Consider the following 24,942-nt stretch of genomic DNA (forward strand, 5'->3'; position numbering starts at 1 on the left):
CTAAAGATAAAGAAAAATAAAAAGCAAGATAATAAAAACTTTCAACGTAAAAAAAATTATATTAAAACATTTAAACAAGTTATTAGCTAATGATGTAGCTAATTAAGTATTGAAAAAATTAGAATAGTATAATACAGCCTTAAAAAAATTAAAAATATAATTACAGTCATTCATTTTTAGCTTTTAAAAAGTGATTAAATATACCAGATGGGGAATAAGTATTTTATGGATCCATTTTACAAAAAGTTCACTATGATATAAAACAATTTGCTAACTGTAAAATTGTTCAACTGAAAGAAAAACGTTTCGGAACAAAAAGGAGGAATAATACTGATTCGAAAATTCGTTCTGGAATCGGTATAAAAATAAACATCTTCTAAGAATCTTTAGAAGTAAACACCATCACATCCGATCCGAAAACATCATCAGTGGATCGTTTAATTCTTGTTGCTGTAGTAACCAGATAGCCATTAGAAATGCGAGAAATACTTATAAATACTGCTTCCAAAACCAATTTTTTATAGTGTGTTTGCTCAGTTGGTACTTATGTCATTTTGAATATGTGGCGCAGTTTATTAAATTATTTTGAAGTATTATGCTTTACAAAAAATTGCTTGAATTGTTTCTTTATGAAAGTAGAGCTGCAGTGGCTAGAATAATAATTTAAAGGGTCATTCTTGCTGCATATAAAAAATTCAGGAATGAGAATTTGAAGATGAAACTGAGCACTTTGCGATGCTCGCCACTCTCACCAGTCTTACCGCCAGCTTTGCGATTTAAGATCTTAACGTAAAAGCAAACTTTGAGATCCTAGTGATATATATTCTGTCCTTCAGAGGAAGAACAGTCACCTACCCATCTTCTTCACTAGCTAGCTTGGTCGCAGGACGACCCATAATGTTTAATTTAGTTTATGTTATATTGATATTTGTGTTTATGAAATAAATATGTTTTAAGAGAAACCCGCATTTCGTACTCTCTTCAACTTGATTGGATAGTTTTTAGCTCGCATCTGCGGTTTTTTCACATGCAGTGAGGATGATCCCTAATACTAACCCTGGAAAACTGTCCCGCAGTGGACTGATCGTTAAGACACGGTTCCCAGCAGATCACCGAAGTCAAGCATCACTGGCTGCGGTCAGTGTGTGGGTGGGTGACCACTTGGATCAGTCTGCGTAGGGACCGAGGGTGTGCGGTATTGGTCCTCGTTAAACTGTGCCACCGTAAAGTGCTCAACTTCGCGTGCAGGTCGTCGGGGCTACCGAAGCGGGGCTGCAGAGGATCAAAATTGTGATGGCATGTCTTCGGATCATCCTCAGGGATGTTTCCCAGACCGTCACCAACAGCTCTAGTGCGACGTTAATGAACAACATCAACAATGGAAAACTTGATATTCACCCCCGCCTCCCAGTGTTGCAGGTTTCCATCTAAATATCTCATCTATGGTTTCCACAGGGGAGTATATAATTTTGGTAGTTTTAGTATAGAAAGGAAGCGGCACTTCTGACTGAATTTCTCTGAAATTATTTAAGAACGCTATCAAGGCCATTCTATCGCACTCCAAAGCTGTGGAACAGCCATGGGAACAGGCGAAGCACAATGCATACTTCGGAAAGGCTGACAAGAGATTAAACGATTTTTTTTTCTCTCTCTCTCTCTCTCTCTTTTTTTTTTTTTTTTTTTTTTATGCGGATAAAATTTCCCTTGTGTATGAGATTTTGAGGCAGTGAGAGCGGGTTTTACGATTACAACCAAACTTTGTGCTTAATAAATGATAGTGCTATTACGTTTAAGTGCAATGATGTCAAAAACTACCCTTTGCTGCTATAGAAACCTCTTTCGTTAAAATAAACTATTCTTTTTTTGTGTGTGTAGTTTTCCACTCCATTATGGGAAGATGCTGGTTGGTGATTTCCTATAGAATAACTCTAAATAATGTGAAGTCCTAGCGACTGAATTCAAAATCATATAAAATAATAATAACTATAATAATGACAATAATAATAATAAAACAATTTGTTTTCTATATGTATCACAGAATTCTATATGTATCATATGAATTTCTATATGTATCACAGAATTCTTCAGAAAATTCAAACATTTCTATAAAAAAAAAACTTTTTTTTTAATTGTAGTATTATTAAAAAATTAGAAATACTTTTATTGAAACAATTTTAATGACACAATGAAACAATTTTAATGTTGACGGAAATCGCAGAAAATGAAAACGGTTGATAATGTATCACCAAGAGATGCAATGAAGAGATCCAAAGAAATTTTTTGAAGTTATACTTCTTATGCCAGCGTTTCTCAACCTTTCAGTATTCGCGGCCCAGTTTTCAATCATAATTTTCATCGCGCCCCCCACTTGCAGTAAAATGTATGCAACAATAATGTATATTGAGTATTCTGAATTCTGTCTTTAAATTATTGTAACTAACTAACAAAACAAAAGTAAAGTAAAAATCAGCAACAATTGAGATTGTAGAAACTATGTTTGGAGTTAATCTTTCAAAACAATTACAGTCCATACCTCTTTCAAATGATACTGTTGCTCGTCGAATAGGTGATACAGCTGAAAATGTAGTGTCAGCTTTTCTCGATGTTGCGTGACAAAATGTTTTCAATAAACTTTGAAGCAAGAGATATTAATAAAGATGCTCATTTCATTGCCTATGTTTGATTTTGTGATAATATGTCAGTAGTAGAACTACTTTTCTGCAAATCAATAGAACTCAAAAACAACAGCGCTAGCATTATTTGCTATTTTAAGTGATGTTATGAATGATGCAAACACAAAATGCAAAAATTGCATCGGAATATGCTTGTTCAATATCCGGAAGGTTCGAAAGTATACAAGCACTAGTAAAACAAAAATCGCCTCAATGCGTCTGGACACATTGCATGATCCACAGAGAAGATTTGGGTTCGAAAGAAATACGTCCTGGTTTAAATATTGTATTAACTGCGGTTGTAACCATTTCAAATTATATAAAAATGAGAACCCTGAGATCAAGAATCTTTTCTGCTCTTTGTAATGACATGGGTTCAGTACATTCAGAGTTACCATTTAAATGTAAGGCAAGATGTTTATCACGTGAGAAATTTTTGCAACGTGCTCATGAATTAAGAGAAGAAATCGTCATTTTCTTAGAAGATAACAGACCGGAAACCGGGAATCTACACTATTGTTTATTTGTGATGAAATTGAGATACTTGGTCGTCACATTCGAGAAATTAAATAACTTGAATCTTAAACTCCAAGGAGCAAATACACATATGTTGGATACGAGTGATGAAGTTAATGCTTTTTGTAGAAAATTAGAATTGTGGGGCAGAAATTTAAAGCAAAAAAACCTAACAATGTTTGCAAATGTGGACAATTGTACTAAAACTTATAAGGCTGAAGAAGAATATATGAAAGTTACGTTTGTAACCATTGAAAATCATTTAGCCATGCTAGCAAAGAATTTTAAAAAGTATTTTCCTGCTCATGACAAACTGCTAGCAAGTTACGAGTGGGTTAGGAATCCATTTCATAAGACTCCCGAAGGACTCTCAATTGATGAGGAAGAAAAATTCCTAGACTTCACAAGTGGCGAAACTGAAATGCAATTTAGTTATAAATCACTATTTGAATTTTGGCAGGAAGAGGATTTTTCTGCACTGAAACAAAGGGCATTTCGCATTCTATTACCATTTTCAATATCCTACCTTTGTGAAACTGGATTTTCTGCTGTGGCTTCTTTGAAGACAAAATATAGATCACGACTAAATATAGAAACAGGACTGAGAGTGGCTATTTCTAATATTAAGCCTCACCTCAAAAAACTTTGCTCTGCAGGACAGACCCAAGGAAGTCACTAAAAATTATTAATTTTTTTAAAAATATAGTATGTTTGATTAAGTAAGGTGGGTAAGCCAAAGGTGGCCAGTGCTCCTAACGTAGCCCCCCCCCCAAAGTAAAATAAAATTTATTTTGAATCATAAGATGTCGCTTCTGCATTGTAAATCTTGTATCTGAGGTGCACGAGGCTGAATTGGAAGATATTTCCTTGAATGGCCTCCATTGTAGGAAGTGATTTAATTATTTGCAGTTGTCGTTCTAATTTCCAGATGAGAAAATAATGTGTTTAATTTCTTTGAACTTTGAGTTATAATATGTTTTCTGAAAGTTTATTTCTTTTTATTTAACCACATTACTTTAATTCGAATTAATCTATCAGATTAATAGTTTTATGTCGTGCAAATGGTAAGAGCCATGTATGTTCCCAAGTGGCGCGACACTCGGGCCACCTTCGGAAGCAAACGTGAAATCTATAAAAGAGTTAATTATAAATCATTACGTAGCATATTATTTCTAAAAAAGGAATGCTTGAATTAAATGCCAATTGATTTATTTCATTTTAAGCAAATGTGGAACTTTGGTATTTTTTTAAATTTTTATAATATTTTGACGTTTTCTGCACTTTAGTAGACTTTGCGATATTTCGTTTCAAGTTTTTTGTTTTGTTTGCATTTTAAAGTCATTTTTCAGGTATTTTTTTATTTTTGTGGTAGTTATGAGTGTTTTTGTGGTCGATTCTGGTATTTTCTTGCAAATTTAGGTATTTTTAGATTAGTTATGGGTTTAGTTAGTAAACTCTAGTATGGTTATTTAACTCTTACTTGTTGGCTAATCCTTCTGAAAAAATCAACTCAATAATTCTTGATTAATTCAAATGAGTTAACTCAAAAGAATCACTATTGACTTCACACAAGAACTATCAAAGTAAAATCAATAAGCAAATTATACACTCTGAAAACAAATATCTTTTTTAAAGTCGGGAAACTTGTTCCTACCAGCAAGACACTTAAAATGCCTTTTTAAAAGAAGTTTGCCAGTCCAAGTGTTTTTTCTAAAGATAATTTGAGTAAGTGAAAAAGTGATTTCAAAAAATGGCTCACCTTTGGAACCTGTGCGAAACCTTAAGTGCAGAAGCTAAAATTTTAAAATTGTACTATAAAATAAATGAAATTTTATTTTACAATTAAAAGTATACGTGATATATATTAGAGATAGGTGTAAGATGTTACAGAAAAAATTCAGATACACAGACTTAATCAGAAAATTATAAAAAAAATCCTTAAGGCCAAGCCACCCTTGGCTCCCCACCTTAAATTTTGATTTAATAAGTTGTTTCACTTTAATAAGTTATTAAATATGTCAAAATGTATTTTGTTTTCTATGTATATGTGCGCTTTCCTTTCATCCAGTTAATCAATTTTTTTAAATAATATTTTCTCTTGAATATTCTCGCGCCACCCCTCTGGTGTGCTCGCGCCCCCCTAGGGGGGCGCGCCCCACAGGTTGAGAATCGCTGTCTTATGCGACTTCCAACAAGGTTGCGTTAAACGTTTAACGCTACATTTTTATTGGCCGGGAAATCACGTGGTAGGATTCAGTTTTCCCTCATTCATTTCCATATTGTTTTGTTCTCACTAGCATAAAAATAATAAAAGTCTATTGACGCTTGAGTATTGTTTTTCTATAAATATTTTTTTAGTTTGTTTTAATACACATATAGTTTAATAGGTTAGTAGTTTTTTTATTTCCAAAATTAGTGGATAACAATTGTAAAAAAATGAGTGAAAACAATCCCACGGACAATGCGACGGATTTAAGGTTATGTCAAGGTACGTCTCTTGTGAATATCAATTGATTGTTAGGTTTTCTCTTCTGAAATTACATTATGACGCATTCACATACATTATTAATACAAATACATTTTCCAGGGCGAGACGATGAGGCAACCACAAGCACTTCCACTGGTTCAAGAAGTCCACGAGGGAAAAATGCACAATATTACCGTGATTGCAGAGCACGGAAGCGAGCGGAGCAGGAAAAAGAATCGTTGAATAGAACTAGTGATCCTTCTACGACTGCTGATTCTTCTACAATTAACGTCACAGGCTGCGAAGTTTAACTTCTTCCGAGCGGAGGGACTCCACGCACTATTTTTTTTTAGTTTGATTTGACACACATATAATTTAATAGGATAGTATTTTTCATTTTCAAATTTAGTGGATAACAATTGTAAAAAAATAAGTGAAAACAATCTCACGGACAATGCGACGGATTTAAGGTTATGTCAAAGGTACGTCTCTTGTGAATATCAATTGATTGTTAGGTTTTCTCCTTTGAAATTACATAATGACGCATTCACATACATTATTAATACAAATACATTTTCCATGGCGAGACGATGAGGCAACCACAAGCACTTCCACTGGTTCAAGAGTTCCACGAGGGAAAAATGCACAATATTACCGTTATTACAGAGCACGGAAGCCAGCGGAGCAGGAAAAAGAGTCGTTGAATAGAACTAGTGATCCTTCTACGACTGCTGATTCTTCTACAATTAACGTCGCAGGTTACGAATTTTAACTTCTTCAGCGCGAAGGGTCTCCACGCATTATTTTTTGTTTAATAATAATGTTGTATTTGTGTATGTCAGTATACCTAATTGCAGGTGTACAATTGGCACTAAAAATACGGCATTCAATACGAAGTGAAATGAGCAATATGAACAAATTACGATGTTTGGTTTTTCAATTAGATTTTTAATAATGAACTTTTCAAATAACTATATTTCAGTTTTTTTTCTCGATATATTTGTATTTTGTAGTCGACAATGTTAAAGCAAAATGTTTTAAGACTTTAATTTTTTTTCTTCTTCAAAATTAACCATCTCATCTCTTTTGGGCCAAGTTTTTCTATGTTGAGAAAACAATAATAATAATTTGACAAACTTTTTTTTTTCAGTCATCTCTTCTGCTCGGAATATATTTAAATTACGACGCCCATGAATCTGTGGCAGATATTAACTTGGAATTTAGATAAACATATTTAGTGAATTTAGGACTCAAAAGAAGAAAAGCAATTAATTAGACAATTTTTTACGATTTTCATTTAATTTTTAAACATATAAAAAATTCTGATTTAATTCAGATACAATTCTTACCCGAGATTATTTCACCTCCCGGATGACGCATGCGCATAGAGTCGAAAAGGGGAAAGATCACGGGTCTTGCTTGAAATCAAAATTATTATTATCACGATTTTGTTTTAATTTTTCTTTTTTCATCAGCCAGTAATCCGAAATATTCCCAAATTTTACTTTCAGCAGTAGATTTTGCTACTAACTGGTGGTAAAGAGTTCTTTTTTTCAAGTATTCATGACGAAATGACAAATTAATTATTTATCATTTTTGTTATTTATTCATTGTTTAAATATTTCGGAACAGGTTTCATCCACTACCTCCACCAAATGAAATAGCACCGAGCAAAGAATAGCTCAACAGCCCTCAGAGGCATAATTTGTTATGGAAACACGGAGGACTTTGTGAACAGACAGATTTAACGTGAACCAGTCACGATTTAGTCTCGAGTAATTTAGTCTTGGAGTCTTTGGCAGTCTGACTCCCGTTCCTGCGAACGCGAGTCCAGCGACCTACCAACTATCCCGGTCTTCCCCGACTTTTTAATTAAAGTATATTAAGGTAACTGTGAATGCGTTAATCTATAAAACATTATTTCATTTTTAGAATATTTATTTTGAGGAATGAAGATTTTTTATCATTTATAAGATTAAATTAAGTTTTATGTTCGACAGTTAAATTTTTAGACCTCTTGCTTAAATGTTTGGTCTAGTCTAGTCATGAATTTGAACAAAATAAAATATGGCGAAAATAAATTTTTAAAACAATCCAAATTATGTTTTTTTTTAAAATTTATTTTATTTATTTATTTTTTAAGGAAAAACTGAAAAAACTATTATGAGAGTTGAAAATGGTTATTAAGGAAACATATTTCTTTATTAAAAAATTTAGTTACTTTGACTTGAAAAGCGCAATAGGAAATACTAATGCAATATTCTATAAATGCTTGTTCTCATCATAATATGTTCAATATATTGTTAGTTGAAAGTATATATTTTAAAAATTTCATTTCTATCTCATTGGCATTTTATAAAAAATAACTTCATAGAAGCAACTGGAATATTAAATAAATTATAAATTGAAGGTAGGAAAAGAATATAATCAGTGGTTTTAAAAATCATCTTCCTCTTCTTCTCATTGGCACGACAGCCCAGGATGGGCCTTGGCCTTCTCAACAAACCTATGCCAAGACATTCTTCCCTTAGCCAAGGTTCTCCAGTTAATTATCTTTAAAATTTGTAGGTCCTTTTCAAGACAGTCTAAAGATCTTAGGTTTGGTCGTCCTCTTTTTCTTGTACCTGTTGGCCTGGCACAGAAAACTTTTTGGTTGTCCTGCTATCCTCCATTCTTATAATGTGGCCTGCCCATATAATCCTTTGAATTTTGATAAATTTAATGACATCAGGTTCTTTTTATGCTTTGTAGAGTTCCGTATTTGATCTTCTAAACCAGGTACCGTTTTTACTTATTCCACCTTCTTATTTCCTTCTTCGCAGTATTTTTCTCTCAAAACTAGCTATCATATTTTCATCTCCACGGGTCATTGTCCAGGTCTCACATGCGTATGTAAGCTCTGATCGTATAAGACATTTATTGAGTAACACTTTTGTTTTTCTTTTTATTAGGCTTGACATAAGATATTTTCTTAGACCATAAAAACACTTATTGGCCATCGTGATTCTCGTGTGTATTTCTTGTGAAGTGTCATTTTTGTTGTTAATCTTAGACCCCAAATTGGTGAAGCTATCAACGGCATCGAATTTGTATGCTCCAATTTCAAACTGTGTTTCTTTATAGCCAGCTTTTGTGCAGGGCATATATTTAGTTTTATTTTCATTGATTCTTAATCCCATCTTAATGGCTTCCTTCTCCAGACATAAAAAGGATTGTGCTAGTGCTGTCTGCTTTCTAGCGATAATATCTAAATCATCAGCAAAAGCCAATTTAAAAATCATCACTTGCTTTTAAAAGTACTTACTCGCAGAACCCTTTTAACTCCTCTACGGAACCCTAGAGTTCCGCTGAAAACCATTTGGTGACCAGTTGTCTCAGAGAATTTTACCCCATTCTTCGTTATGAACATAAAAATCGCAAGAAAAAGAAAATCAGCACCGGAAAAAAATTACCGATTTAAAAATCATAAGTTCGAAAAGAAATCATGAAAAAAATGGACTTGAAAAAAAGCACCACGTTAATCAATTATTATAGGAATTTTAGATTCGATTAAATTCGTGCCGCTGAGCTAGAATTTAAAGTAATTAAGCATTTATCCCAATGAAATTAGATATTTGTTATTTTTTTTAAAAAAATAATTAATATGTTAGTTTACATCTGCTACTTTTCTTCGAAAGTTTCACAAAACTTCATAAGATTTTATGTCTTTTTTGCTAAGCATTGCTTTTTTGAAATGATTGTTACAAACTTAATTGTTGTACTTACAATTTTAATTCATTACAAAATAATTCATTAGAAGCGATTTCTTTTCTTTTTTTTTCTTTTTTTCTTTTTTCTCAAAAATTGATAAATTTAAACGAAAAGAGATCAATCGATGCATTTATATTTTCTTGTGAATCTTTAGATAAACCTTCTTAACCTTTAAAAAATAATTTTTTCTATTTTTCATTGTTACTCATTTTAATTTTTTTTAGATGATTATTTTAGAAATTATTTTATTAGAAATTATTTTTGAACTAAATCAAACTGAACCGAACAGTTTAGAAATTTACTAGAAAGTTTCATATCAGTTTGAATAATAAGTATAATAAAATTAAACAATTTTTCATTAAAAGGTTTTTTGTCCCCTTAAGTTACATCCCAAAAATCTACTTTTTATGAATCATCATTACTTTTTGACGGCTTAGGATTTGTAACTCTCAAAATATTGAAAGATATAGTAGATAATCATGATTTTAAAAATTTGAATGTTTAACAACATTTCAATTTTTGAACATAAAAAACTGCTAAATATCTAATTTAGTCTTTTTATTACTATTTTTCTATTATAAAAATATTTTTTTTAATTTTTTAGTGAAACTCCAATTTTTTTTTATTTATAAATAAATACATATACTCTAAATTAAATATAGTATAAGTAACAAAAAAAAAAAAAGTGAAAGAGAGAGAGAAAGGAAAATGTTTTTTAAATTGTTATTGAACTTGATGCCTTTTATAAGTGATTTTTAATTTAATACTGTATCTTTAAGTATGACATTAATGCTGTAATTTAATGCTATTTCACTGTTGTCTTATTTAATTTAAAGCTATAGCAGTAATGTTTTATTCAATTTAAAGCCATAGTAATGTCTTGTTCAATTTAATGATATAACATTAATGTCTTATTTAATTTAATGCTGCAAAATTAAATTAAATAAGACAACTTTTTCACATTGTTTATAAATCGGAATAGATTCAATAACTCATAAATAAGCTTTACTTCCCCTTCTTTTTTTGACGGGGTGTGCCTTGGCAGCAAGAATTGAACTCATTTTCCGAAAATTGCTCTCACTGGATTTTCAAGGTCAGAAGGACTGACCCACAAAGGGAATAAACTCTGTTCTTTTGGGGAGTCTAGTCTGGTGGCGAAGTTAGGGATTATCTGAAACATGCAGTGGGATAGGGAGGTTGAAAGTACATTCTGTATGTAGGGGGAACGGAAAATGGCGACTCTTAATTATGTTCTATCAGTCCATTTTCTCGTTCTCATTGTCATAATTGATGTTATTTTCGCAGTTATTATGGATTACTGTAAATCTTTTGCGTGTTTAATCATACGCGGAAACCCTGTTGTCAGGTTTTGTAATCAAGCATCGCAATTTATAATAGAACTAGGTAAGATTGTATACACAGTTTTTATATCATATATTCCTATGCATATATAGTTGTATATACTTGCTTTTATTAAGTATATAGTTTTCTAGGAGGAAAAAAATCTTTCATATTTCTATATTGTTGGTTGTTGCATGTGTACTTAAAACAATTTCATTACTTACTTTTTTTCAATCAATATATTGGGATATAAATATTTTATAATAATCATAATATAACGACTAATAAAACAACAGTCAGCATTTTTTGCTAGTTATAATTTGTGTCCCGTTGTGTGATAAAGCACTTTAAATATTTTTTAATTTTAAATATTTTATTTTAAAACTGCTGCTGAACATCATACCTAATTTTGAATTTACAACTATCGATGTTCAACTCCGTAGCCTTGAAATTTTTTGAAAATAAATTTTAAGATCATTTTTTCGTATATTTTATTTTATAACCGTCGTAGAACAACTAACCAAATTTAGGGTTTACACAAATTAGAACACAAATTGAACTCCTGGATCAAGTATTGGGACAAACTAGCCTCGATCGAGAACTTTTTGATGACCCACGATTGCGTTACATAAAGAAGAAAAACTCGAAAACTTTCAATAGTTAGCCCGATGACAAGAGGATACTAACTCGTAATCCGTTTACCGCTGAGGATATTTTACGTCAGCACTGTGATCGGTGCGAGCCGGCAGCGGAATTCTTTTTAACCGGCCACCGCTGGGATTCGAACCTGAAAAACCACATTGGAAGGCAGACGATATATCCCCAGAGCCACCGCGACTCTTGTTTTAAAAATTGTAAGTAGTGAAGTTTGTAAAATGTGAAATTTGTACCCAAAAGGCAATTCTTATTCAGAATTATAACATCTATTAATAATCAGGGTCTGGTCTGACATTTAATTTTTTTATAAACACGAAATTTTTTTATATTGCAAAGTTTTGTGAAAATTACGAAAATTTACACTGCTGATGTTTTGTAAACCTGCTTTGAAATGAATTTTTTATTTTAAAAATAATTTTTGTGCAAATCTTTATGTAAGTCTTCCATTTAATTTAGTTGCATTTTTGATCCATGCTGTCCTTGTTGTTCCTCTGGCTGTATCATGCTTGTGTATAACAGTATTTAGCCTCTGCTGCTCCTTTGCACTGATCCTGATTGATACCAAAAAGACGAGAAAAACTTTTGGTGTAAAAAAATTGACACCATTTTCAGCGTTGAGATTCATGAACATTTTTTACATTGCAGTTTTGTTAAAACTCGGAAAATTTACAATGCTTATGTTTTGTAAACTTTTTTTGAAATGCTTTTTCTCTTAAATTTATTTTTAAAATGTTTCTATTTTTTATTTTAATATTTATTTTTGTGCAAATCCTCATGTGAGTTTTTAATTTAATGTAGCTAGATTTTTGATATATGATGTACTTGGTATTCTTCTGGCTGTATCATGCTTGTGCATAGAAGTCTTTGGGATCTGCTGTACCCTATCCCTTGCACTGATCCTGATTGATAACAAAAAAGATTAGAAAAATTTTGGTGTAATGTAGCTGCCGCCATTTTTGGCGTAGAGATACATAAATATCTTTTACATTATAGAATTTTGTTAAAATTCTGAAATTTTACAATGCTGATGATTGTAAACCTTCTTTGAAATGATGTTTTATTTCTTAATTTATTTTAAAATTGTTTTTCTTAAACATTTATATTTTTCCAATTCCTTATAAAAATCTTTCATTTTATATAGCTTTACTTTTGATCTATGTTTTATTTGGTTTTCCTGTAACTATATCATGCATGTGTATAGCAGTCTTCGTCCTCAGCTGTACTTTGTCCCTAGCACTGATCCTGATTGATCCCAGAAAGACGAGGAGAAATTTTTCATAACAAATGTTTCCGTGCCATTAAAGTTGATCAGATGATATCAAGGAGATAAGACTCTTGTTCTGTATTTGGATAGTATTTAGACAAAATTTTGAATAATTTAAAACGCTTTCCTACAGGATCATACTATGATGCAAAGACACTATTATGCAAAGACTGATAAGCTATGATGAAAATAAAAGCTCTAGGAAGATAAATTATATCGTCTAGAAAAAAATTAACATTGCCGCTATTAAAAGTCAATGTTCTTTTTATGTTTTTGAAACGTTCTTCTAATGTTCTTGTAATATTCTTTTAATTTACGATGTTACAAAATTTTTTGAATTAAGTATTTGTATTTTAGTTACGCGAACCCGTAATAAATAAAATTCAACTTTTTAAAAGAGGTATTGTTGCTTACTTTGAATTATTATTGTTTTGAAAACAGTAGTTACGTAAATAATTATCAGAAATAGCACTCTATGTAAATTGTACATATTAGATTACAAGTAACTGTAGTAGCAAGTGGAAATGTATTTTATCTCGATTCACTCCTCTCGGCCATTGTGGCTTTCATGTTCTGTTTTACATCTTTATTCTCTCTCGGCGACTGCGGTTTTCCTAGTTTTGTTTCTCACCTTTATTTTTCCTTTTTTCGATGACAACTTTACGTTTTATATTTTATATCATTTTTGTTTCCTCTCATTCACGTCTGGTTGGTCTTGCAAATAGGTGCCCGCTTTTGAGCGATTGAAACATGTCGACTGTTTTTTCAAATTTGTATTTTCTTTTTGAAGCGAATAAAGTTTTTAATCAAGAAATATCTCACCAATTCAGTTTCTTTGATTTATTTATTTAATACAAGTAACAGTACACACACTCCCTATAAATATGTATGTTACCGGTAAAGTATGAAATCCGGAATTGTATAGAATGACTAGGCATTGTATAGAATGCCTAAAATTAGCCGGCAAAGTATGGAATGATTTATATTTCACACATTGCCTAGGCATTCTATAGAATGCCAAATGAGAAACCGGCAAAGTATAAAATACATCTCCGATTCGTCAAAATGTCATTCAAAAATGGCAAATTTAAAACGTCATCTGATTTGATATTAATTTATTCGTGGATATAATTACATTTATTCGTTATTTTAATACTTACTGACTATAGATTACATTTATTCGATATTTTAATACTTAGTGACGATAGATTAGAAGAAACATCAGTGTTTGGAGTATCGGGGAAATATGTACCGGGCAATGGCACTTGACCTTAAAATAACATCAGTGTAGGGTATACCGGGCAGTGGCACTTAACTAGACCCAGTATATATTTCGGACATTTACCAAAGGCCTAGTCATACTAGGTCTAGTTAAGTGCCATTGCCCGGTATACATTTGCCAGGTATAGCCCACACTGATGTTTTTTTAAGGTTCAGTGCCACTGCCCGGTATAAATTTGCCCGGTGCACCCTACACTGATGTTATTTTAAGGTCAAGTGTCACTGCCCGGTATATCCTACACTGATGTTTTAAGATGAAGTGCCATTGCCCGGTTATATTTGCCCGATACTCCAAACACTGATGTTTCTTATAATCTACCGTCAGTAAGTATTAAAATATCGAATAAATGTAATTATATCCACGAATAAATTAATATGAAATCGGATGTAATAAATATTTTCGACGTTCCCCAAAGCGAGTATGTGATTGTCAACATTCACCGGTGAAAGTCAACAATCACCGATTTCGCTCATTCACTGTCGCATGCACATCATTTACATAATAACCTCATCAGGACGTTTATTTTATACTATGCCTAAAAAGCATCCGGCATTGTATAGAATGCCTAGGCAAAGTATGTAATACTTCTCACATTTCATACTTTGCCTAAAAACGTCAGGCATTCTATACAATGCCTAGTCATTTTATACAATGCCGGCGTTTCATACTTTGCCGGTAACATATATATGTATATATCGAATAAAGTATCGAAAGTATTATTACTATGGTAAAATCTATGTCTGTGTCTAATCTTTGTCTTATTATTACCATGGTATAATCTTATTCTTTGTTTATTTATTGTCTTATTACTACTATTGTATAATCTTTGATACGTATTTGAAAAATTTTGATTGAGGAACCTATGGGATGTTGAGGGTTACGTAAAAGAAAATATTTAATCTATTTTTACCCGAACAAAATTCATTTAAAATTATATTAGAATGCAATCTTTTTTAAATATGTATACTTTTGTACAAGGTGCTCAAACATATTTACAATTTTTTAAGCCTCTCAAAATTAACTACTTTGTAGATACTGTGCTTTGTTTTTCAAAAATTTTGAAAATACCTTCGTTTCTCAAAATAAACAACATTTCTCGTACTAAGTCAAGTAGGATTAAAGAAGTTTAAAACTACTTTCAACAGTTTAGTAAAAATATACTTTTGTGACTTAATTAAACTCATAGATATATTAAGAAAAGCATATTTTAGAATTTTTTTTTTTCAAAAAAAATTTTTTATACGATAGATTCAAGTTAATATTTTTCAATCGGTAGAAAAAAATTTGTAAACTTAAAAGTTAATAAAAATTGAAATAAAAGTAATTTTATAGTAAAATAATGCATTAATAAAATATCAGCTCTTTGAATATAACCAAAAAAAAAGAAAAAGCTGCAAAAGTCAAAATTTAAATTTTCATTAAAAATCAGTTATAAATTACTAATAGTAATTAGCATAAAAATTTAATCACAACTACAATTTTAATGATGTGAACATTTTCATATTTCAGTGATTTGTGCATGTTAGCAATTGATGAAAATATACATTATTTTCTTGTATTTCTTAATGAGCATAAACTCATTTTAATATTGTTTGTTGTTTATCTAAAATTAAGCTCAAGTTGCTTTTCAAAATCAGCATATCATAAATAAAAAGAAGATCTAGCATATTGTTATATTAAATGATCAAATCAGCATATCATAAATAAAAAAGAAGATAGCGTGTTTTACTAACCTTAAAAAGTATAATCTGATTTGAAATTTTAAAAAAAAAAGTCACGCTGAAAATTTTGGTTTTGATTCATTGTCGAATTATTACTAAATCAACTGATTACTATTAAAACTTATTACAAGTATTACTTTTTCAAATAATGAAATTTTTACTTCTAGTGTAAATATTTCAAAAAGGGTATTAGTTCAGATAAATTAAAAAAAAAAAAAAAAAAAAAAAAAAAAACGGAAATCCTGAGTCCAGAAACCCATATTTTCCAGAAGTCAACAGTTTGATTACAAAACCTTTCTGATTAATCAAAGTGCTATATGGAGCAACAATATATATATTTTTTTGTTTCAAAATTCGCCCTGTTACAAAAAATTGTTTTTCTCTTAAATTGTCTAGAAAATATCCTAAAAAATAATCAATTAATAAAGAAATTAAAACACTGTAGATGTTGGCGTTGTATAAACTCATCAAAAATTTTTAATAAAGTTAAAATTTTATTCGAATAGTTTGAATTTGTGATTGCTTTGTTGTTGGCAACAATGTGCTAAAGTAAGAAAGTTTTAATATTAGCAATTGGGAGTCTTGGGATATTCATTCACTTTTAGATGCACGTGGATAATTTTTTTTAAAATTTTTTTCCGCACATACGCTGTATAAAACAACTACTTCAATTACTCTTATCTGGCGCAGTTTTTATTATTATTTTTTTAATTTTAAAGCAATAATTTCGTTATCAGTTTAAAATTGATTCAAATGCTTTGTTTAATTTTTTTTTAAATATTTAAGCTTTAGCAAAAGTGGCACTAGACCTAGTATATATTTCGGACATTTACCAAAGGTCAAGTCATACTAGGTCTGGTTAAGTGCCATTGCCCGGTATACATTTGTCCGGTATATCCTACAGTGATATTTTTTTAAGGTCAAGTGCCACTGCCCGGTATACCCTACACTGATGTTTTTTAAGGTCAAGTGCCACTGCCCGGTATACATTTGCCCGGTATACCCTACACTGATGTTTTTTTAAGGTCAAGTGCCACTGCCCGGTATACATTTGCCCGGTATACCCTACACTGATGTTTTTTTAAAGTCAAGTGCTATTGCCCGGTATATATTTGCCCGATACTCCAAACACTGTTGTTTGTTCTAATCTATCGTCTTAAATCTATCGTATTAAAATATCGAATAAATGTAATTATATCCACGAATAAATTAATATCAAATCGGATGTAAAAAATATTTCGAACATTCACCAGAACGACTAATTTGATTGTCGACATTCACCGGTGAGAGTCAACTACCACCGCTTTCGTTCATTCACAGGAACATGCACATCATTTACATAATAACCTCATCAGGACGATTATTTCACACTTTGCCTAAATAGCATCCGGCACTTCAAGAAATAAAAATAATTGGTTTTGTTGGCGATGATCTCGTAAGGCGATGAAGAATCATGCATAGTACAGGTAAGGAAGATTTTAACCTCGAAGGAAAAGTGGATGAATAACCCAAGGAACCTAGCAATTGAGATATTGATAAATTAGAGATAATTTGATTCTTTTCTTTTCATTCAGCATGCATGTTAAAAATATTTTTTTCTTCTAATCTCACATCTTTTTAATTTTTTTTTCTCTTTAGCATTTTCATCACTTATCTAAATTTTATGAATTTATCAACGTTTTCAAATAAAAGCTTACAGAACGTTTCTTTCATTAATTTTCCAGTTGGTTTAATTATCTATATATATATATATTTCTCTTACACGGCGATAAGAAAAACCCTCATTACAACTCCCCGAATGGCAACGCTAGAAAATCGACCAATGATTGCCGCTAAAAATGTCACATGCCAAATCTAGCTAAGATGGCTCAACATATAGCGCTTTTAAAAACAGAAACTGAAATAACCAGAGAGAGCATAAGCTAGGCAGAAGTTAGTAGTCTTTGTCGATAGATCTCTATTTTAGTTTTTTTGTCGAAAGCGCTTTTTTTCACGAATTTATATATTACGAATTTATTTGACAATTATTGATTTATATCACGAATTTATTTGTTTTACTAGAATTTATTTGTTTATGCAGGTTTTTCCATTGCAATTCACTTATTTCAATTTTTAATAGACTTAATTATAGCCAAAATTTTAACCTTTTTAAAGAGATATCAGTTTTAGAAATTTCATCTTAAGATTTTATACTATAGCACATTTCTAATAGGTTTAACGAATTACATGTCATTTATTTGAATTCAATTTTATTTTAAGGACTTAGTATTTACTAAAAAGATGTAATTTTTTTTTTAAAAAAAAGTCGTTATATGGATTTGAATGATTGTTTTGAATTCTTAGAATTTTGTGCATTTGCAATGTACGTTAGTTAGTAGCGAACGAAGTGAGCTTGGTTTGTGAAGCAAACCATATAAGATTGCGTAGCAATTTTCGGAGGTTGGCGAGCGTCAGCGAGCATGGGGCGCAGCCCACTAGTATTTAATATCTTTGAATAACTTAAATGAACATTAACGGGATAAACTAATCACGGATCTTGACATGTTTCTATAATCACTGAAGAACATTTGTTCAATTTTAAATAATCTTTCTCATAAAATTTTTGACAATGAGGTTATAGCTCTTACCAAACCCCTGACACAGCATGGCGTATAAGTATTGATTCCTCAGTTTCTTAACTATTTCGCGATGATAAAAGTGCGTACAGATTCAAAACTATTAAACATTTATAAGCTACAGCATTAATACGTTTTCAACATGACAAGACATAACTTTATTAACATGACAAGATATAACAACAAACTTTTCATAAAATTCAATTCATATCACATCAACAACAATTGTAAACACATTTATACGACAACATCAAACACGTCTCAATGTTTTTCACAAAATAACAATATAAAATTCAAAATAAAGCAATAACATTGGCACCAACTTTTAAAATATATAAAAGGATTTAAGCTAGAAGGTATGTAGTACTTTTTGTCAATAGATGAACAATTTAAAAAAATTAAACTTAAAAACACCTATTTTATGGAATTTAAGCATTGGTTGGATGCGTTGTATAGTATGAAATTTAGATATTTTGCTAATGGTCAGTTATAGCATTATCAATAGTGGCCACTTTTTAAAAAGTTAAACATTTTAACAATTAAAAATGTTTGGTGTTGATAAGGTGACGCATTTCTATTAAAGACTTTCTTAAAATATGGCAAACGTTGCAAGGTTCAATTCCAAAGAGAGAAAAAAATTAAACAAGTGCGACACGAAGTAATTCTCAGAATAGAATAAAATATTTATAATAATTCCATATTTATTTTAAAAATAATAATATGATGCACCCAGCATGTTTGGCCAAAAAGTGGCGACAGGCAGACATTTTTTTAATCTCCATTTGTCATATATAGTGGCTCTATGGCCAGTAGAAACCGATACACTAACTACGAAAATTGCTTTTGCTGTTGTACTTGTCTCCAAGTATACAACTCACATTGTAACGTTACACTTTAACACATTCGTAAAAGGGATCTTCCGTACTACTAACAGTACTATTTTCAGTACAAAAGTATTAGATTATTTAGATAGATTAAATTGCTAGTTTAGATAGATCAGTTTGTTTTTATCTAAGCAAAAAAATACTTTTTTTATAAGACTAAAACTATTTAAGATATCCAATTGGTTTTGAAATAATTTTTTTAAAGCTTAATTAAAATCTTAATCTTATGTTTGGTAAGCAATGGTACTAAAATTATTATTTAAAAGTAAAGTTTAAAAATTTATTAAATATTTTTCAGCCTAAAAATTTGTCCTTAAAATCTATACATTTTTCATCTCACTTATGCATTATAATTTATTGTAGAGCTGTTAAGCTCTACAATAAATTATAATGCATAAAATTTTTGTGTAATTTTTTCATAGATCAATAAAGCAATTACCCGCGTTTTAGACGAAAAATTAAAAAAAAAGCAATCAAATAAAACAAAATATGTTGTTTAATATTGAATTTTTAAAGAAAAATTCGAAATATTTTTACTTAAAGCTGGACAAAAATTTCAAACTCACACTTAGTCTTTGGTTTTCAGTTCAAGAATTTGCTAACATTATACAAAATCCGCATGAAAAATTTTTAAGTATTTAAGAACAAATTTTTTTGGTAATGTGTGAGAAATTTTTCCTAAATCAACGTTCTTCAGAAAATGCATTTAAAATGCAAGCAAATCTTGAAACGTATGGAAATTCGTTCAACAAAAAGAAATTATAATTCAAGAATTAATTTCCTGAAATGAATTTTATTTGTCTTAAAAATAAAATTTCTTTAAATAAATAATGGTTAAATTATTCATTACAAAAAACATTTTAGTTTCGTTTTCGGGAGTTTACTTTCGGTTTCGTTTTTTCAACATATGAAAAATCAACTATAATTTCATTTCTAAAACTTGGAGATCAAAAACTTAAAGGCTTTTGGAAAGTTAATGAGCTCAAGTTTAAATATGGATTCTAAAATAAATAAATAAAGATAAAAAAAAATAGAACGTTTCATCAAAATTGCCGATTTTGACCTAGACGGATTCCTTGAAGTAATACTGATTGATTTGAAAATAAAAATGAAATAATTAATCAAAAATAAATTTTTTAGTGTAAGAAGTGACATTTTAAATCTTTAAAGTGAAAAAAAAAGAAAACAGGCAATCGTTAAAGCCTATTGTTGCACGTTTTTGTATATTGCTAATGAAGAAAAAATATTTCGCCCTGTCTTAACACTTCCATCTTCCGCTAAGCCCTCCCCCCTTGCAAAATTATCAATGACGATAAATTTGTTCTGTATTCACTCTTTTGAGCTAACTCCGAGCCTACTAGGATTTACTACATTCTACAAAATTAGTGTTTTGACATAAACCCGGATGTTTTCATCTTTTTTGACAGTTTGGCCTTTTCTGTTTACTCAAAAGCAGTAGGAACAGATTAAAGCTCAGCAATTAGTTAGAAAAATATCTCGGCCTTAGAAAGTCGCCATTAAAATCGACTGAAAAATATAAATATAATACCTTCTACATCTGCTATTAAAGAAGATGGATGAATACATTAGGAGAAATGCAGGATATCAAAGAAAGGATTACATATGTTAAAATATAACATTAATAACAATACCTGTTAAATTTTTGATGAATAACATTACACATGTAAATTAAGGAATAATGTGTCATCTGTTTTCAAAATTTCGTCAAATAAATATAATACCTCATTCTAATGGTGTTTATGAACGACACCGCATGGGAAAAATCTTGAAATAAAGCATTATACATTTTAAAATACAACAATTTGTATTTCAGAATACAACATATGGATTTCAAAATACAATATTGACAACAATAATAGAGATTCTTTATGAATAATTAATTCATATCAGTTTCAGCATATTCAAATGCTTACTTAAGGTATTTATGAGACACGATGAAATAATTCAACGCATGAGAATCCAGCATTATAAAAAAAAAAAAAAAATACATTATTATGGAATTAAAAATGCATTCTGCCTTTCAGAATACATTAACAATTTATGAATACATTATTGTTAACAAGGGTTATTATTATCATTAATACAGCATTAATATATAGAATGCAACATTAATAACAAGGAAAGGTAGACTCTTTATGATTAATATTACATATAAGATGCATTCAATAAATGGGATGGAAACATCTATATAAGCAAACATGGTGTTGTATTGTTGCTAAGCAACAATCAACTATGAATGTGAATAGAAGGATGTCAGATCTAAGGGTAATGTTAAACAGTTTAAAACACAAATCAATCACAATGACATTGGAGAATCCCTTCCTCATTAATAGTATTTACAAGATTTGGTGTTTTAACATCTTTTAATGAAAGATACTGTATTGAGGGAGAAACTTTCCTTAAAAATAAAATCTCAAGTTGCGCTTGAAAAGTTCCGTGGATAGTCACATAAAAAAAGGACACAAAATACCTTTAGAAATCGCCATTATCTACAACTTATTTTCGACATCAACTGAGCAGACTAACTATAAGAACTTTAAACTATGTGGATACTCTTCTAATTGTAGTGCTTGATGCACCATTGTCATTCGTTTCTGTATCTGTACGTTGTCAGAAAACATCATTCTTACCGTCCCTAAAATATTTATTTTTCTAACTTTTTGTCACCCGGACGCTTTCACTAAGACATTGAGCCATGAGGAGAAAAATCTTAACGACACGTGAAAAAATGAGGCTTCTCGCAACCAACTTTTTCCTGCATGATTTAAGATCTAGATTAGTTTTAATTTCTATATTCTGCAGCAAGTTAAGAAAAAACCATTATCCCTATGTAAAGAGCCTGTTTGCATATAAGTGCATGCTAAATGGATGCCAATATCCAAGCGCGAACGAATATCAACATCGCCAACTCTTGAAATGACGTAGCACGACCTACTTTTTGCTTATAAAAACAGCACGAATTAAATTTTGTCCGAAAAGTTTAACTTTGAAAGCTTTTATCTTGTTTTGAAAGCATAATTATATAATTTGATATCAAAATAAAACTAAGCTATATGCAGTCGCGGATAATGACTTAAATCCTGTGCGGCAATGCTCTTTTCTTGACTTGCAACGGAGCATAAGTACAAATCGGTTGTGGCTTCCTCTTTTTTATATGGTAGAAAATAGAAGCTACAAGATGGGGCCTAGGGTAATGGTAAGACCGTGTGTAGGATCATCGGAGAGGAAAATCAGAATTAACAGATTTATGGCAGTTTAGAATGAAATAAGACTTATATTTCAATTTTTTCTGGTGGTATTTTAATGGGGTAACGTATTATTCCTTTTCCTGATTGATGCAAGGAAAATTTACTTGTCCCAGGTAGCTAGAGGCCTAATGTTAAAGCCAAATGGTATACCCTAAGAAAAAGTTTTCTAGATTAACAGAATGTCCCCAGAAATCTCTAACACTTCTAAGCTCTCATACAATCTAAATTTATTGACACCGTGGGTGATGAACAACGTTCACGGCACTCGACAAATCTGAAGGCAGAATTTTAGCAATGCGGTTACGACAAATGTTGTTGTTAGCTCCTTGCAGGATATCGAAAAAGATAATTTGACATGACAGATCACACAAAAAGATTTGATTAAGCGTGAGATTCGTTCCCATTTTGTTCTAAACTCTTTGAAAACGTGATTTCTGTGTTTCTCGATCGATTTCAGAAGAAGCTTTGATAGACTTGTTCCAGCTGTTTTATCGAAGTGTATTGTTGCTAACTGATGATAGTTTGCGGTTGAATAACGGTAGTTTTCCGTTTCCATGGTTTGTATTATGCCCCTTTCATCAAAATGTTTAGACGAATGATATGCATAAACGTATTAGGAGCAGGCTGGCGTGGATTAGTCTGAAATGTATCAGGCATTCGAAGTAAACAGACCATTATTACACTTGTTATATTGAAGTATATTGAGGCTAGCTGATTATAACTTCATGATAAATAATGGTAATTTGTTTCCATATTTTGTGTTTATATTTGTTTTACTCCCCATTCATCACACTGTTTAGACGCACGATATGCACAAACATTTTAGACGCAAGATTGAGACATTCGAAGTAGAGAGAAAAACATTATTCTAGTTGCTACGGGGAAGTGTATTGTGGCTGACTGATAATAAAGGTATTTTGTTTCCATATTTGGTATTTGTTTTATCCTGCATTCACCAGACTTTTTTGACATGGAATAGTTTGAAGTGAATCAGATATTCTAAATAGACAGACACTTCGAAATCAGATTGATTCATTGTTTTTTCAAAGCGAACGCATGCTAGTTTTTTCTTTAAAAACAGTTCTACGCCTATTATTCCTTTCAGCTATTCTAATTAAAAAACAGCACCTTTAAATGTGTATGAAAGACCTTTTTCAACATTGGTATTGGAGATGCTTATCAATGCATGATTGAAAAATGTTTTGTTTTCACCCCAAAATATTTATATATGGGAGCTTAAGTGCCTCAAAATATTATGGATCTTCAATAAATATATTTAGATAAAAATATATTTAAATTACACCTTAAAATGACCTTTGTTTTTATGTAACATACTTTACAGGAATTTTAATCTACAAAAACTCTCCGTCTTCTAAATCTGGAAATTTCTATTCTAGATTTTTCTATTAATTTGTAATTCAAAATTTTCTCAGATAATAGAAAATGTGCATATTAATTACTAAAAGTTAATTATATTTTGAGCAAAAAATATTCTACTGACGTGATTAAGCTCAAAGTCACTTATTTTCAAATAATTGAAGAAAGTTGAAGCAATAAGTTATTTATTAGACAATACATATCATCAATCAAACGTACTAAAGAATGCTATCCCAGTTACTTATTTTCTTAAACCTTTTTAAAACAATATTGCCTGGTATAAAACTAATAAGCATTAAAAAAAAAAATTTAAGCTCAAATACTTCTCACAGTTTCTTATGAAATGTACTTTTAAAAAGTCCCCTCTGCGGAGGATCAAAATTGTGATGGAATGTCTTCGGATCATCCTCAGGGATGTTTCCCAGACCGTCGCCAATAGCCCAGTGTGCAGCTCTAGAGCGACGTAAATGAACAAATCAAATAAAATCAAAATGTACTTTTAAATTAATCAAAGTAATTTCCAAATAAATGCATTTTGGTATTGTTTCTGCACATTTAAAATTTTGTTGGCAACAGGAATTTATGTGAAAAAGAAAAAATCAACGAACGAATCCTATATTTTAGTTAACATTCGATTTTAATTTTTTTAATACATTTAAAAACCTTTTATTGAAATTCTCATGATGGTTATAAATTAAATAATATAATACCAGTAAAATAACAAAAGTACTGTTATTGATACTGAATCTTAGTAATAATTTTCTAAATTTTTTTTATATATAAATATTGCCATTCAATTAAACTAACATTTTGATCATTTTTTTATTTCATTAATTTTTTTTTAAAAAATATAAATAAATCTTATTTATTGACTTAAAAATCAATATAGATTAAAATATTTCTCAATTTTTAAAACCTTTGAAATTTGGAATTTTTGAATGCAGTTAAAGTCACATTTTATTAAAAAATCCATTGAAATCAACAATTAGCAATTATAATGTCAAAACATTAAAAAAGAAATTATCTATGCTAAGTCGTAATTATGTATTGTATGTTTGTTAACAAAATAATTTTTTAAAAAATAACATTGCACTTAATTTAATAAAACACAAGTCTTTTAAACAATT

General features: G+C 30.4%; 1 protein-coding gene across 2 annotated transcripts; it reads left to right on the top strand.

Moving 5' to 3' along the window:
- The first annotated feature begins 2,220 nt into the window (after positions 1-2,220).
- On the top strand, positions 2,221-7,676 carry LOC147811000 (uncharacterized). 2 transcript variants are annotated; one of them, XM_087161219.1, is made up of 2 exons: positions 2,221-5,676; positions 5,776-7,676. In XM_087161219.1, the coding sequence occupies exons 1-2, from the start codon at positions 5,625-5,627 to the stop codon at positions 5,964-5,966; spliced, it is 243 nt and encodes an 80-aa protein (XP_087017345.1). In that variant the 5' UTR covers positions 2,221-5,624; the 3' UTR covers positions 5,967-7,676. Both variants share the same exon structure in this region; 1 of them encodes a protein (XP_087017345.1).
- Positions 7,677-24,942: the final 17,266 nt, after the last annotated feature.

This window comes from Parasteatoda tepidariorum, chromosome 4 (genome assembly GCF_982258835.1).
Source record: "Parasteatoda tepidariorum strain Cologne lab strain chromosome 4, Ptep-v5.0, whole genome shotgun sequence".
Taxonomy (NCBI): domain Eukaryota; kingdom Metazoa; phylum Arthropoda; class Arachnida; order Araneae; family Theridiidae; genus Parasteatoda; species Parasteatoda tepidariorum.